The following is a 16503-nucleotide window of genomic DNA, read 5'->3' on the forward strand; positions in this document are numbered from 1 at the left end:
GGAAGTGTTACAGGTGAAGCAAACTTTGCCTGACCCTCGCAAAAATCCTACAGGGTATTACAAAGAATTATCGCAGCTTGTAGATGCTTCGGTAATGAATCTTGCCGATATCGATATGTTGTTCGGCAATGTCGTGCCGCAACCGGTATGGGCTAAGATTCGGCAGGAAAATCATCCGGCTGAATTAGGCGGTGATTGGGCTGCCATTGTAGCGGCGGATGCCGGACAAGTTGGTGGTGCCAAACCCGACCAGTTGATTACTGCCCTTCCCCAACGAATAATAACATTAATGAAAACTCTTATGCCAGCTATGAGGGTGAATTGGGACAAATTGTCAGCTTGTAAACAAAAGAAAGATGAGAGTGTTTCCGACTTCTTTACGAGGTTCGAGGAAGCATTCATTGACCATAGTGGGCAGGATATGGGTACTGAGGGTGGTCAGAGATTGTTTGTGGATAAATTTGTTTCGAATTTATTGCCCGATTTGAGCAATAAATTAAAAAATTCGGAAAGTGCATGGGCCGTTTCTACTTCGGCTCAGATATTGGCTACGGCCCAATATTATGAGAATAGGGAGAAAGAAGAGAACGAACGTGCTGATAAAAAGACGAAAGAGCTCAAAACTAAAGTGTTGTTGCAACAAGCGTATCCTCCACGTTCGAATCAGAATAATCCCCAACAGAATAGGTCACAGCCACAATCGAACAGATCCCAAACTCGTAATGATTCCTCTTCCCAAAGATCATCGTTAGGGTACAATCAATGTGCTTATTGTAGACAGGAGGGACACATTAAATTCAATTGCCCTGTTTTGAATGAACGTAGCAATGGTAACTCGTCTAGAGGAGGTCGTGGTGCTTCACAGCAGGCACCACGTGGTAGAGGTCGTGGTGCTCAGAACGATCGCTCAGATAACTTATCCAATTCTAATAATTGTTTCGATCAACGTGGATCATCGCAAGGACGATCTGCGCAGTACAATGTAGACGATTATTACGTCGATCAGGGAACTGACGATAGTAATTACTAGGACAGCCAAAGACAAGGGGAGGGAGTGGTATCAGTTCCGGTTGATCAGAGAGGGCCTTACGTCGCAGTTGCTACATCGGGCGTCGTTGAGCCTTTTCTGTTGGACACTGGTGCAGCGAAAAGTTTTATAATGCATTCGAAACTCCCTGGCGCACCTTTGTCTGGCTTAACAAATGTATCCGTTGGATTCTCTGGCGCCCCCGTTAGCAATCCAGTTTCACGCCCTTTGCCTCTTCAAATTGGGCCACGTGAACTAGAAGCTCCGTTGATTTTAACTACGGGTTGTGGTGAAAATCTTTTGGGCCTGGATTTGCTTAAACGTTTGTATGCGACTTTGTATTGTTCTCCTGCGGGTGTAAAGCTTACGTTAGGAGAGAGGGTTGTCTCTCCTATGTATTTGTCTCTCGATAAGCTTCCACCGGAATTGAGTTCTCTTCCTGCATCTTTGTGGGCAACGGGTCCAAATGACGTGGGCCTACTTGATATCTCCCCTTATGTTGTTCAGTTGAAATCTAATGTGCGACTGCCACGTATTCCCCAATATCGTATCTCCCTTGATGGTGAACGAGCACTGTTAGCGATCATATATGATCTGATCGAGAAAGATGTTATCGAAGAGACTCGGGGAAACGTGTGCAACAGCCCTGTACTGCCCATTCTTAAACGTACAGATCCTTCAAAACCGCCTGTTTATCGTTTTGTTATCGATTTACGGGAGGTGAACAAAATTGTGGTTCCTCAATTTCCTGTTGTGCCTGACATCACGGCGCTACTGACTCTGATTCCAGCTTCTGCATCATGGTTTTCGGTAATTGACTTGAAAAATGCGTTTTTCAGCATCCCGATTGCCGAGGAGAGCAGGGACCTTTTCGGTTTCTCTCTCGGTGGACGTAGCTTCCGGTTCAAACGCGCTCCTCAGGGCTACTGTGAAAGTCCATCTATTTACAGTCAAGCCTTGAAGGGTCAACTGGATGCGTTTAGGTTGCCAGTTGGTGCGGCTTTAATCCAATACGTCGACGATTTATTGGTGGCTGCTGATACTCAGGACATTTGCAAAATTGCTACGGTGTCGTTGCTGCAACATCTCTGTGAGTTAAATCACAAGGTGTCACCTTCTAAACTCCAATATTGTTGTCAAGAAGTAACCTATCTAGGTCACTTATTGTCAAAGGAGGGAAGGAGATTGACCCCAGAGAGAATTGCAGCAATTGCGCGAATGGCTGTGCCACAAACCCAAAGAGATGTGCGTGCCTTTCTTGGTATCACGTCGTACTGCAGGCAATGGATTCCAAATTTTTCATTGCTTGCGAAACCATTAGTGGCTCTTACATGCAAGGATGTTTCAACTCCTTTACCATGGATGGAAGAATGCCAGAAAAGTGTTTTCTGAACTGCGTGATTCATTGTGTTCGGCTCCTGTGTTAGGTACTCCTGACTACAGTAAGCCGTTTACATTATATGTTCACGAGAGGGAAGGTTGTGCTTTGAGTGTCTTAACGCAACCTTTTGGTGGTAAGCAACGTCCATGTGCATATTTTTCCTCGACCTTGGACCCAGTAGCTAGAGCGTTGCCGAGTTGTTTACGAGCAACAGCGGCAGCTGCGGTCTCCATCCGACAATCAGCAGGATTGGTCATGGATAATATGCTTACGGTGATGGTTCCGCATGCAGTCGATACTCTTTTGAATCGAACGAAAACTCAGCACTTGACGAGTGCGAGGTTGTCTGGGTACGAGTTGACGCTCCTGGCAAGCCACATACAGATAAAACGTTGTAATGTTTTGAACCCGGCAACTTTGTTACCAATTAGCACAGAGTCAGATGAAGTAGCAGAACATGACTGCTACTTGAGGACTGAAGAGGAAACGAAAGGTCGAGTGGACCTTAAAAACACCCCATTGGAAGATCCGGATGGCACTTTGTATGTGGATGGGTCATGTTTCAAATTGCCGAATGGCGATGTGACTACTGCTTATGCTGTTGTAACGTTGAATACTGTTGTTGAGACGGCGAGGTTAAATCAGAATTCTGCCCAAGCTGCAGAATTGATTGCTCTCACTAGAGCATGTGTGTTAGCGAAAGGGAAACGTGTGAATGTGTTTACCGACAGCCAATATGCTTTTGGCGTCGTTCACAGTTTTGGACGATTGTGGAGAGAGAGAGGTTTCTTGACGTCGCATGGTACGAAGATTCAGCATGGTCAGCTTGTGAATGATCTTTTGGATGCATTGACTTTGCCTACGCAAGTTGCGATTGTTAAATGTAGTGCGCATCGTAAGGTGACGGATGATGTTGGTCGTGGTAACGCGTTTGCGGACGAGACTGCTAAGGAGACTGCCCAGAACCTTAGCACTCGGATGTATGTGACGAGTTCGGTTAGGTGGCCTACAGAATCGAGTATGTGTGAGGACACTATCAAAAGTGTGAAAGCAATTCAGAATGAGGCCACCGAGACTGAAAAGACGAAGTGGAAAGAAAGCACGGGAAAGTTGGATGCGAATGGTTGTTGGATTGATTTGTCGGATCAGAAAAGATGGATGTTGCCGGATGCGTATGTGCTGGCCGTTGTGACAATGGCGCATGGGTTAGCACATATTAGCGCGAAAGGTATTTGTAAGTTACTATCCCCGGTGTGGAAGAATGATGGCATTACGAAATGTGCTGAACGTCTGGTGAAGAATTGTATGGTGTGTATTATGTACAATCCTGGCAAAGGAACCCCAACTCCTCCTGGCAGTTTTGCTCCCCCTTCATATCCCTTTGAGGTGATTCAATTGGACTTCATCCATATGGAGCGATGCAATAACCTGAAATACGTTTTAGTTGTGGTTTGCGCATTCTCCCGATGGATCGAGGCCTATCCTCTCAAAGACAATACTGCTTTGTCTACTGCGAAAATCCTACTGAAGGAATACTTTCCTCGGTATGGAATGCCTAGAGTCGTGTGGTCAGATAACGGAAGTGAGTTTGTTGGAAGTGTGATGAAGAGTGTGTGTAAGGGCCTTGGAATTAATCAGAAATTCCACAGCGCCAATCATCCCCAGTCAGCTGGATTGGTTGAAGGGTACAACGGCACCCTTAAACTAAAGTTAGCAAAGATTCAGGCTACGACTGGTCTTTCGTGGCCTGACGCTTTACCTTTAGCATTACTGTCAACTAGGGCGACTGTACACTCCCGAATAGGGCTTAGTCCCTATGAAATAGTGTTCGGCCGTCCTGCGAATGTGTGGGGGGTTCCTAGGCCAGGAATATTTTCTGATCTTGAGTACCCAATGTTGATCGATTATCTGCATGACTTGACTGCTAAACTGAGGTTAATTCACCAACAGGTTCACGACGCATTGCCGACGCAGACGGAGGGTCCAGGCCACCAGCTCCAGCCCGGAGACTGGGTGGTGACAAGGAACTTTTCACGCAAAAATAATCTGGACCCGAGGTTCACCGGACCTTACCAAGTGCTCCTTGCCACGAGGACTGCAGTTCGTCTTGAGGGGCGGAAGAATTGGGTGCATGCTACGCACACCAAGAAAGTCCCCATTCCGTTGCCAGCAGACTCGTGGGTGAGGAAAGGCATTGCGTCATCTGAAACAGAAACATTGCCGGCGTTTGTGCCTTTTAGCGACGCACAGCCCGTTGGAGAATCCCCAGCGCAGCAGAAAGACCTTGTCGAACAATTAGCATCACAAGACTCAAGACCAGAACACTCAACTGATCAGCAGGATGCTGTCTCTTCAACGGATCCTTTGTTTGACGAGCAGACACGTCCTGGGAAAACCCGATACTTTTTTCGATCTCGCACTAAGGACAAATAAAAAAATCTTGCTTTGCTGAATTGACAACTGCATTATCCCGTTTTCCGTGATCAGTTTGAACTTTCATATTATTGTGATTATTTTGTGCCTATATTGAGCTTCATTCCTTGTGCTTTTTGCTTCCACAGCTGAGAGACTTTGTTTTTGCATATATATACATATTGTGCATTAAAGGCCGTAGGGCCGCGCGCGTACTTCCTTCTGGATAGTAGGTCTTGACGCTAGGTTAAAGGCCGTCGGTTCCTGGGAACTCCTAGGGATTGACTATTGCTACACAGAACGAAGTGCGTCAAGAAACGTTGCGGACGGTCGTAGGGAATGGCATTCTCGAAGCTGAATGATTTGGAGGGAGCTCATGTTCATCGATTCAAGCTGCAGCAACTCAGTCGTACCAAATGTTTTATATTCCAACTGTTTGTATTATGTTTGACTGCTTCTGCATTATTGGCGGGTGGGGTGTATTATACGATGTCTTACTTCTTACCTGCTACACCTACTCCCACTCCTAACCCTAATCTTACCTCTACTGCTTCTCCTCATTCCTTTCATATGTTACCGGAACACGAACAGGCTAGACGTGTAGAATTCCGCAACAATTCCTTTATTCAGCTCCTCCATCAGCATCAGTTAGTGGTCAACACTACTAATTGTTGGGTGTGTGGGTTGATGCCACATACTACGGATAAGGGAATTCCATATCTGGTGTTACCATATAGTTCCCAAGGGTCAGCTCGAGCATTTCAGACAATGTTTCGAAGCGCACTGGGTTTCCACCCCATTCGAGAACCACGTTCCCCCTACTCTGGTCCTACCTCGTATCAAAAACCTTTGTCCATAGCAATAGAGGATTTAGATAGTGATATCTATGATCCCTCGCTTATTCCCGAAGAAGAGGTACAGGCCTATAGGGTCCTAAGTAGAGGTGAATATAGTGTGTTCACTAGCGAAAAGCAGCTTAAAAGCTCGCCTCCGATATGGGTCGTACCCCACACTGGTAATTTTTGTCTTATGGGTCGTGGCCGAAGATCGCAAGCCCGACTTGGAGCAAGTGCTTGCACTAAAAATTACATTCTGCCGATGTCCTCGTCCCCTGTGTTTCTGGCTGCCAAGGGTACATACTTTATCTGCTATGATCGTGCATACACATGGTTGCCCGCTGACTTCATGGGCTCATGCTTTATTGCAAATCTGTTGCCTCCGACGTTTACCGTAGATGCCGATTATCATAAGACTAGAGTTGTACGAGGCGTAATTAGCGAAGAGGATACTGCCGGTCAAGAGGCAGGAGACTTTTTCAAGGGTTTCCTCCCGTTTTGGGGACCTATGGTTAATAGTAGGAACCTGAGACAGTTGACTCGAGTGGTAGAATCGACAGCTAATATTACTGCCAGTGCCCTTGGTAATATCACCACAGAACTTCAGGCGGAGAGACTTATGACGTTACAAAACCGTATGGTTTTAGATGTCATCTTAGCAGATCGTGGTGGGGTATGCAAGGTGATCCATTCGAGCTGCTGCATTTTCATTCCAGATAATGCTCCTACTGTCTATCAAGCCATCTCGAGGTTGCATAAGATCTCCGAATCCATACACGTGGATGTAGGGGATTGGACGCTGCTTGGATGGTTTTGGGGCCTGATGTCGACTTGGGGTTGGAAGATTTTGATGATCATCGGAGTCGTTGTAGTGTTCCTGTTCACGTGTTGCCTTTGTGTGCAGTGTGGTCCTGCCTTATGTGGCCTCTGTGCTACAACGTGTATAAGACAACCACCTGTTACCAAGGGGACTCAGTTGGACAGAGCTATGCTACAGCAACATCTCGATGGTCTGATGAATATCGAATATGATTCCGACTAGTGCTTGCCTACATGAGGGCAAAAGGAGCGTCTGAGGTTCCGTGACAATTGTAAGTGGTGTTTTCGACTCGCACGAATATGGTCGAGTCTGGTATCTACGAACCGCAAATGACGAGGTTAGTATGTGTGCGCAGTTTCGCTGTGCTAACTTAAACCGTTCATTTGTTATGTGGGTTTTTCATCTGTACCCACGGGTTCCATCTTAGATACGGCATCCATTTTGTCTCTTGCCCTCAAGTAGCCAGCGAACGGACGTTGTCCGCTTCGCGACCCTGGGACTCCCAAGATATTTTCGGAAGACACATGTTCTTTGTAAGTGTCTTTATGACGAGGGGGATGCTGCTGTAAGGCAGATGGCGCCGCTTGAGGCTCATCTTGCCGCACGGACTTATTGTCTCAGCCGTGCATCTCATTAGGCACGTCCCTTTGATGCCTGTATCTCGTGTTTCCCGATACCTCCCCTTTTACACCCTTTCCGATCTCCCCACTGTCTCCGTCTTCCTCTGCACCTGTCCTTGTTCCTATTTCGATCTGTTTTACTGCTGATTGGAATTTGCTAATGGTGGGAAGATGGGTTTTTACAGTTGGGAACCGCCAAATGTTTCCGCACTTATGTTCCGGACCTCATGTGTTTCAAAGTGACCAAAGCGACCCCTCTGGGGAATAATGAGGGGAACCGGGTTGTAAACTTTTGTGTGCCATGTTATCCTATGGGTAAAAACTGTATAAAAGGAGCGATCCACAGAACCAATTTGAAGCAGTCTCCCCAAGTTGCACGTGGTGTACTTGTCGTGACTTCTGTGTTCCCTGCAGCAAATAAACCTTGAATCTTTGACGTCGAAGGAAGTGTCCCGTGTCTCTGTGATTCGTACGCCGGAGCAGGTTACCCACGAAGGTTTCAGGTGTTGTGCCCTGGCACCGCTGGGTCTTAAAGAACCCAGTCCTTCAGTCTCTGGGTTTATGTGTGTAGATGATAACTACACACAAAACAGAATGCAGACTTTGAAGTTGTTAACGAATATCCTGTTGCCTTTCTCAGAGAAATGTACTCCATCCCTTCTATATATATGCTCCATGTCAAAGTGCAAGTTGTTGTTGAAGATGGAGCCCACGCTGTGGCCTCAAGGAATGCAGAAACAGTTTTATTGATATGTTTCCTGGCTTTGTCTATTTATTGACAGAATTTTTCTGACCAGTTCCATTTCTGCCTTTGGCACATGTTGGAGTGCACGGAGGCAGTGCAAGGGAAAAGTGTCAATAATTGGCCATACCCCAGTAAGAGTGCCTAGGTCTTTGCCACAACAGTGCACAATTAAGAGGTCTGGATGTTAGCAATCTGCAATGCTCTCATTCAAAGGCAGCAATTGCTGCCACTTTAACTCTCTCTGGCCAATTCAAGTAATGTCCACAATAGGCAAACCTAGGTTCCTGTCAAAACCACCCTTTCTAGCGTACTCTCTAGCCCACAAAACATAGCTGTGACCTACAATCCATACTCTAACCATGTTGGAGGAAGGAGCATTAGCACACAGGAGAAGGCTGCAGCTAAATGTGACAGTTGGTAGAATGAAAGGCTGTTAAATGGACAAGTGGACCTGGTTTAAGAAAAGGACGTACTTGGTTGAGTGGTATAAATCATTTGGTAGCTAAAAATAGGTAGCGTTTTAATAGCTAAATTTAGTAGATCTGCAAATGTTTCTGAAAAAATTTAAGAGAAACTACGCTATTGTTCATTTGCTACAGTTGAACTTGAAATTGGTATGCTCATGTTAGAAAGTGCTGTGAACATTTGACTCACTGGTACAGTAGATTATTTCAAATGAGGCTGCTATGACAACTGATGTAAGGCAGTGTGGGGGACAGATTCCAAATACACTGTACTTTAGTACTATAAAAGGCCAGGCAGACACTAAAAGAGTATTCATTTTGTTGTGTCATAGTGAAAGCTTCATGGGGTAAATTCCAGTTCCAGAATCTTACAAACTGACTTTTACCAAGGGGGCGTAATGTTATCTAGGAATGATTCAAAGTGCAGTGCAATCTTAAAATCAAGATATTGTTGGGTTAAGCACCCATTGTCTGGAATAAAAATGTAATGATGTTAAAGAAGGCCCAATAACTTCTTTTTGAAGAAGTTGAGTCTATCTTGAAAAATAATGAACTAATTCCGTTTGCTAAGACAGGACAGAAGCCTATGAATGCCATGTTTAGACCGAAAAGACACAGAATAGTGGTGATAATAGTAATGGGGAGGACTTAACACTCCTGTTGCAACTGCAGATTCTGATGGCCCATCTTTGACAGTAAATGTACCGCTCTCCCCATAATCACTATTCTACCTAATATCCCATGTCATAATTCATTTGCGCTATTGGACAAACTGAGCCCTGGGCCTCACACAAACTCAGTGGGTGCTTTTAGATTACCTTCCAGACCACCAAGACCACTTATCAAGCCACTAATATCAGTGTTCTAATTTAAGCAGAGGGTGGCGTAGGCAAAGGCTTAAGTACTTTACGTTACAATGTATGAGAAATAAAATCATTAGTAGGGAAGCTTATTGCATGAATTGAAGATCTTATGAAATCGAAGCTCACCACTAACCAAAATCGTAATTGTGGGGCAGGTTACATCATTACTGGGAACCCTAGTCAAAATGTTGACCATACTGAGCTAGGCAAGTCTTTGATGACCACTGCCCTTACTTTACAGCATCACATCATGGTTCCCACTCTCCCTCTGGCTAGCTCAGTCCCTGTTCCTACACCTAGGGCAAACCTGGGTTTGATGCCTTAAGGGTGTGTTCCATATATAAATTAACATTACGAAGATATCAACCCTGACATCATGAGTAAGAGACTTCCAACAGGGTCCAAATGGACACAGCAGCCCCTTGGACAATCAATTGGCCAATCCCTGGCCCTGGGAAGATTGTTACAATTGAATAAGCCACCCAAACCACATTATATCAGAACATGTAACAACCCGCCTGGGGTGTCTAGCGGATCCAGTAAGGTAGTTTGTATGACCCGGGTCCCCAAATTTGCCACTGATTCTTATGGGGACACATAATCTTAGCCAATAAAGTCATACAATGGGTTAGAACTAAGTGTAAATGCTTATCAGTAATAAGATCTGACATTGCTCATGTCAAGCACTACCCGCTGGGCTCCTCAGGGTTCTACTATATATCTGTGACGATGAAGGACAAGTCATTGGTTAATGGGCCTATTAGGTAAGAGTTGTGCACTATCTCCACGGTTGGGCCTGTCCCTACCACCATTTGATTCAGGTTACATCCCGTCTCCTGCTTCAAAGTATCAAACTAATGCTGGTCTCTCTGCAACCGCTCAGACACTTTAGAAGATACTGGACTGGTGGGTGCGAGTGCTGGCTCAAATGACTGATTCGTTTGCCAGGTTGGCGGCCCAACCATCAATGTTGAACCAGGTGCAACTGATAGTGCGGGCTTTCTGGTAACTCCTTTCTGGGGGTCGAAGCTTGGGATTCTGAGTGTCTTAGTGGGGTGGAAGTTGCAACTAGTCGAACTACTAATGCAGAATTAGGAGTAACTGATGATGATGGCCTCAAGGTCACTCCGGAGTGCCCTGGGGTGACAGAAGGGTTTAGCCAAGACAGTCACTCCCAGGAGAAGTTTATGGTTAAGGTTGCATTGAACCAGTAGTAGAACTCCACAAAATATCTTTAAAATGTTCTCATGTCATCTGACTGGTATTAACTCCAAACTGATGCTGAGTGGGATACTTATTTTGGGGGATGTGATGCAAGTGCTTTTCAAGATACTTGGGCCATGGATAAGGAGTATCTTAATGGGTTCACCTCCTATAATGTTGATGCCATTCCACCCTGGAAATTTGATCATTCTTCAGGGGCTAAGAACTTTGCCCACTGGTCCCATTCACTTATTCTAGTGGATTTTCACAATCTAATTAGAGTTTGCCTCAGGTTTTTCTCAGGTCTGAATACAGTAATTGTCAATGTTTACATAAGGTCGGCATCAGCCAATGTGGATTCCCCAGTTTTAGAGCTTTTAGATGTCCTTGTTCAATCTCACCAGAAGTATGTTAGAATTATTATTACAGGGGACTTGAATGTCACCTTTGGGCCATCATGTTGTCCTAATTCTGGGGCCGAGTTGGAGAATGATCAGTGGAAAATACCTACTCTAACAGGTAGACTTTTAAGGTTTTTACCCAATATTTCTCTCCAGCTAGCTTCACTCGTAACAGGGAAGGGATTAGGAGCCTGTAATAGAAGTACATGCTCTGGCCCTGAGGTTGCACCCACCTCCGAAAGGGGGGCATACAGGAGTAACAATGTTTATGTCCTTGTGAATCTAAATCTTTGGCCGTTAATTGAGGACATGAAAATTGACAATTGATAGTGACCATAACTCCTTGATCACTTCTTTCAAAGGGGATGCTCCTAGTCGCCCAGCCAGCCAACATTACACAGAGGTGCCCCTTCCCTTACTAGCCAACAATTTCAGATGGGTCACTTGGCACTAGGTTTTGTCTAATTTAAACCTGTTATCTGAAATATAGTTTTGGTTTGCTGAATATTTGGCTGTTTGTTGGGTATCCCAATGGTGCAACTCTCATTATGGAGAACCATGCCAAGCTGTTCCCAAGCTCTGTGTGCAATCTAAAACTGCATGCACTATTGTACACTGGATTCTCTGAAGTGTTCTCTCCCTAGAAGTTGTGAATAGAGTAAGAAAGACAGAAAGGCAAAAGATTTAGAAAAATTACTTTTCAAATATCTTTCCAACATATCATATTTCATGTTTCAGATAGTGCAAGCTAAAATCATTATTCTTAGTACATTATCTTAACTGACAAATTGATAAATTCTTACCATCACAAGTTGGAAGAGGATGGCTCCACCAATGGTTTTTTTCACATAAAAGAGGTTCTTCATGGCTTAGTGTATATCCTGGATGGCAACCAAATGACACAGTGGAACCTATAGAAAAATCTTGGCCATAACGTAATCCATGCACAGGTATGCCAGGATCCAGACATGAGTATGTATCAACTGTTACACCTGTGAAGAAAGACATGAATGCAAAAAGCATTACAAGCAAGTCACAGCTAAATTTAAATTGATGTTTTTATACAGCTGTCCAATCAAATTCAAATGACATCTTTAAGCTTTTTTCCATCTTTCTACTAGGTAACCCAATTACGATTAAATCAAACAGATGAATTAGTAATCAATATTGCTGGTATAGTTCTATGAAGGTGTTGAAGAAAAGTTTAAAATGTACTCTCTTTGGATTACTCCTTTGCTTGGCACAAATGACATACTTACAGTGTTGCTGAGTGAAAATGTTGTGGTGTAGCACTTTAACATGATTTGCCACGAAGAACCTTTCTCTTTCTCATAACCAATGCTAGTCATAGATCTTCAGGAGTACTTACATTTGTAAAATGTATGCAAGTGGAATTCCACTAGGTGGCAAATTATGCAAACATAACTGTGACACATTTACCTTTTTTTTCCCACAGAGAAAATATTTGCTTCACTTGAGAAACTATTCTCTTAGGCCCTATGTTGGATATGGTATGTGCTCTAACCATGGGACAAATATTTCTAACTTTGAATCCCTTTTGCATATTTTAGCAGAATGAGAAAATACTTGCAAAGCACACTGAAAGCTTTGAAAAACGTGTAGGGCTGAGTGTGTTTACTTAATACTCTAGGTTGCACTTCCAAGAATCATCTACAATCCTTGGAAATGTTCTAGCTTTACAAATGCAACAATCCTTCAAACCAATAGATATTACCTCTTACCTAAGCAATTTGTGAATGCAAAATTCCACTAATTCCGTTTCTGTGAAACACAACTAAAAACTCACATTTGGAGAGGTGCAAATTTGAGCAGCTATATTCAACTTAGCAATATAGAATTTGAGTAGGCCAGTTTATAATTATCACTTCTTTCCAAATCCCAGCATTGGTGAGACATTGTATGATAGAGAACAACCTTCTTTAAATTCCTGCCTCACAGAGAAGGGGCAAACACAGGTCCAGATTTCCTTTAAAAACACTAATCATGGATTTTATTGTATTGTATCATGCTACCAAAATATCATAGCAAAAACATCAAATATACCAATATTATGAAGGTAACACTAAATAGTTAAATATATTTTACTATTGTTAACTTCACTTTTATATCCCATGATCATCTTGGTGTTAAGCGTAGTTGTCTACAAAAGAAAATTGTATGAAATGTATTAAATATTTTAATCCTAAGGTTAGGGAGTTACAGATATAAATACCACTAAACTTAATTGAAAAAAAATTATTCTTTAGACAATAAATAATTTCAATTAAAATGTATGCAGAAATTTAGCAAAATGCACCGCGTTTATCGTGGGAAATGGATTAATGCTCCAGTGAGGAAACTCATGGTTTAGTGTAACTCATTTGAAAAGTAAATGTTAGTGAATTGTAGAGACCATGGTACTGCATATAATAGGCATTAATGAGAACCAACACTTAACCTTTCTTAAAGAGTAAGTGTTCATTTTTGCTAAATGCAGGCAACTCCTGTTGGTGTTTTATTTTTTGATGACTTTTTTAATAGCGACTTTTAGTGCCTTACATGGTTCTATATTGTGTTTTATTTAGATCATTTAGGGGTCACCATGTATGCTTTTTTCAAGCACTTGAAAAGATAATAAATATTTTGAGATGGTAAAACAGTGATACCTACAGCCCAAGAAGATTTGGGTGAATCAAGCTTGTATGTACATTAACAACGTGTTATTCAGTGAAAATCATGAATAAGTTCAAGAATTACTAATTAAATGAACTTAAGTATGCATTAAATTAATTGCAATATGTTAATACTCTTGGACACTACTAATTAGAAAACAATCTTGTATTTTATATTTTCTAATCTATGGACGTTTTTGTAATGAAAAGATAATTTTGCAATTTTATGAAGCCTAAGAAGCCAGACCAAGATATTTATTTTCTTCCAGAGCTTTTATGTATCTAATAACTAGTGAATGTACTTAATAATCTGGATCATTTGCTCAACTGTCATAATGATGATAGATATAAAAAAAATATTAGGATGAAGGATAAGACACTGTATCCTTAGCATACAGTTCAACACAGGATTGAAGGTGTTTTTTCTCTATAAGCTTCTACCTATTATGCATTAATGTGTATGATAACATAAAACAATTGTGGTTATTCCCAGATTTGATTTGTATTTGATCATTTAGTGGATGTTTACATTTGCTATTTGTGTTTACTACTGATGATTATGGACAAGAGTTCAAATGGTGCTGAAATTGGTGTAGCTAAATGGCAAAGTTGAGGTTATTTAAATGGAGTTTGGTGCATTGGTAATTTTAAAACAATATTCTCTAAGTAGATATATCTGAAATTCTGTCTTTTGCATATTAATCTTTTCAGCTTTATTTCAATCTTTGGGTCTTATGTTAAACTTGTTTTTGAATATACTTCTTACATCTCTGACAAAGAAGTTGTCATAAAGCAAAGCACAAAACGTGATGGCCTATACTTTTTGACTGCAAGGAACATTGCAAGGGAACTATTGTAGAAGAGGATTTTTTTATTGGCTTTCAATTACTTCTGGATGTGAATTCCGTTTAAATGAACTTGCTGCTATTTGTATTGAAAATATTTCAAATGCTTTTAATGAATTGATAAGTGAAGCTTTCAGAGGAGGAAATGATATATCAAAGAATGATGCATGTTTTTGAATAGTTCTGTGTCATTTATATATGTACCTCCGCCCCCCCCCCCCTCCAAAGTCTAGAATTTACTGAGCTAATGGATGGGAATCCAAAAATAAGCTATATACAAGTTTCTTATTGTTTACTTCAGGTTAGACCTGCCAGCCTTAGGTTTTTCTCCCCCAAACATTTTGCCTACTCCCCTTCTGCTTGCTAAAATACATTTTTGTTGGCTTTAGGACTCTGTGCACTACACCATTGCTAATCAGTGCTAAAGTGTTTGCGCTCAGTCCTTAAAACAGGGTAATAGTGGCCTACACCTGTTTGGCACATTTAACTTATATTTAAGTCCCTAGTAAAGTGGTACAACATGTACCCAAGGCCTGCAAATTAAATGCTATTAGTGGGCAAGTAGCACTTATTGTGCCACCCACTTAAATAGCATTTTAAAAACATTCTCAGGCCTGCCATTGTAGGCTGTGTGTAGTTTTAAACCATAATTTTGACCTGGCAACATAAACATATTATCAGATCTAAAATCTCAGTTTTAATACACCCCTAAATTGGGCCTTAAACAGCCCATAGGACAGGGTGCATTGTATTTAAAAAGTTGGACATGTACATTTAACTTTTAGATGTCCTGGCAGTGAAACATTCACAAATTTGTTTTTCACTACTGTAAGGCCTACCTTTCACACTGGGTTACCTTATTACATTTCAGTAAGTGATAATGTTTGTTTCGGAACAGGTAGTAATGCCATGTTTGGTGTCTAAAGAATTATAATTTAAAAACCAAGTTCATTTAATTAGTAATTCTTGAACTTATTCATGATTTTCACTGAATAACACGCTGTTAATGTACATAAAAGCTTGATTCACCCAAATCTTCTTGGGCTTTAGGTATCACTGTTTTACCATCTCAAAATATTTAATATCTTTTTAAGTGCTTGACATCTAAAAGTTAAATGTACATGTCCAACTTTTTAAATACAATGCTGCGTCAAAACCCTGCGCCTGCTTGAAGCAGACGTAAGGCTTGACGCAACATTGGACAGATAGCCTTGCTGGAGCTGCGTCACGCTTGCAAGGCAACTCCAGCAATGTGCCACCTTTACGGCACAGATGCGTGACGCATCTCTGCCGTTTTTGCCCCATGGTGCGCCGCATTGTAAATGCGGCGCACCATGGGTGGCGGAGATGCGGCGCACAATAACTGGCGCATCCCTGGGGATGCGCCAGTTATTGTAAATCTGCCCCACCGTATTTTCCCATGGAGAAAAAGGCAAAAAGTGTAAAAGCGAAAATGACATTCAGAAGCTCATAAACATGCAGGTAGAGGAAACGTGTGCGCAACTGGTAACTCTTGTGTGCAACAAGGATTTCACAGTGAAATTACATTGTTGTTCATGGACCTCTGTGACATTCACACCAAATGTACTTGTAACCCTGCAAGTGTAAACGTCCACTATCTGTTTTGGAAACGTCTTTTAGCGTGCTCGTGCTTTTAGGCCCTTTTGTATTTTTACAGAACAGGACCCTCTGCAGCTCTGTAACAGATGGATAGAAAATCTCATGAACCCACTGCAATGTATTTTTTTTATCAATTACCAACTCTACATATCTAAGTTCTGCCAACCCCTCATGCATGTCGTAAACCTGAACAGCAGGTTTATGAAATGCAGAATAACCAGCTGCTCAGGAGTTCCATGCCTTATCCGTTTTTGTATTGCACCACAGAATGTCTTTCTGCAGAGGGTTGCAAAAAGAGAATTAAAGAGGTTTGTATCACTTAACAACATGGAAATAAGAACCATCTGTGTTTAACCCAACCCCATTAATCTCACACCTATGCATAAAATTATACTTACGGACTGGTATTGTTACACGACATTCCCCTGTCCCATTAGATTTCTTCCTTTCTTGGAAGTAATTAACATTATCTTGCTCATTTTTGCTAATAGCCCGACGTTCAATGTAAGAGGATGGTTATAAATTACCAAGAGATCAAGGCACATGTAAAATACAATAAATAATGACGAAAATCTGCACTGCATGGATGATATC

The 16503-nt window shown here is 42.1% G+C and overlaps 1 protein-coding gene across 1 annotated transcript in view; it reads right to left on the reverse strand.

Annotated features, from left to right (window-relative positions):
- Positions 1–16503, reverse strand: part of CSMD3 (CUB and Sushi multiple domains 3) — a 2596150-nt gene that overhangs the window by 1189499 nt on the left and 1390148 nt on the right. The window contains exon 19 of the mRNA XM_086918068.1: positions 11576–11764. Coding sequence (XP_086774194.1) covers positions 11576–11764 — 189 coding nt within the window. The remainder of the gene's footprint in view (positions 1–11575; positions 11765–16503) is intronic.

Source organism: Lissotriton vulgaris, chromosome 4_1, assembly GCF_964263255.1.
Source record: "Lissotriton vulgaris chromosome 4_1, aLisVul1.2, whole genome shotgun sequence".
Lineage (NCBI taxonomy): Eukaryota > Metazoa > Chordata > Amphibia > Caudata > Salamandridae > Lissotriton > Lissotriton vulgaris.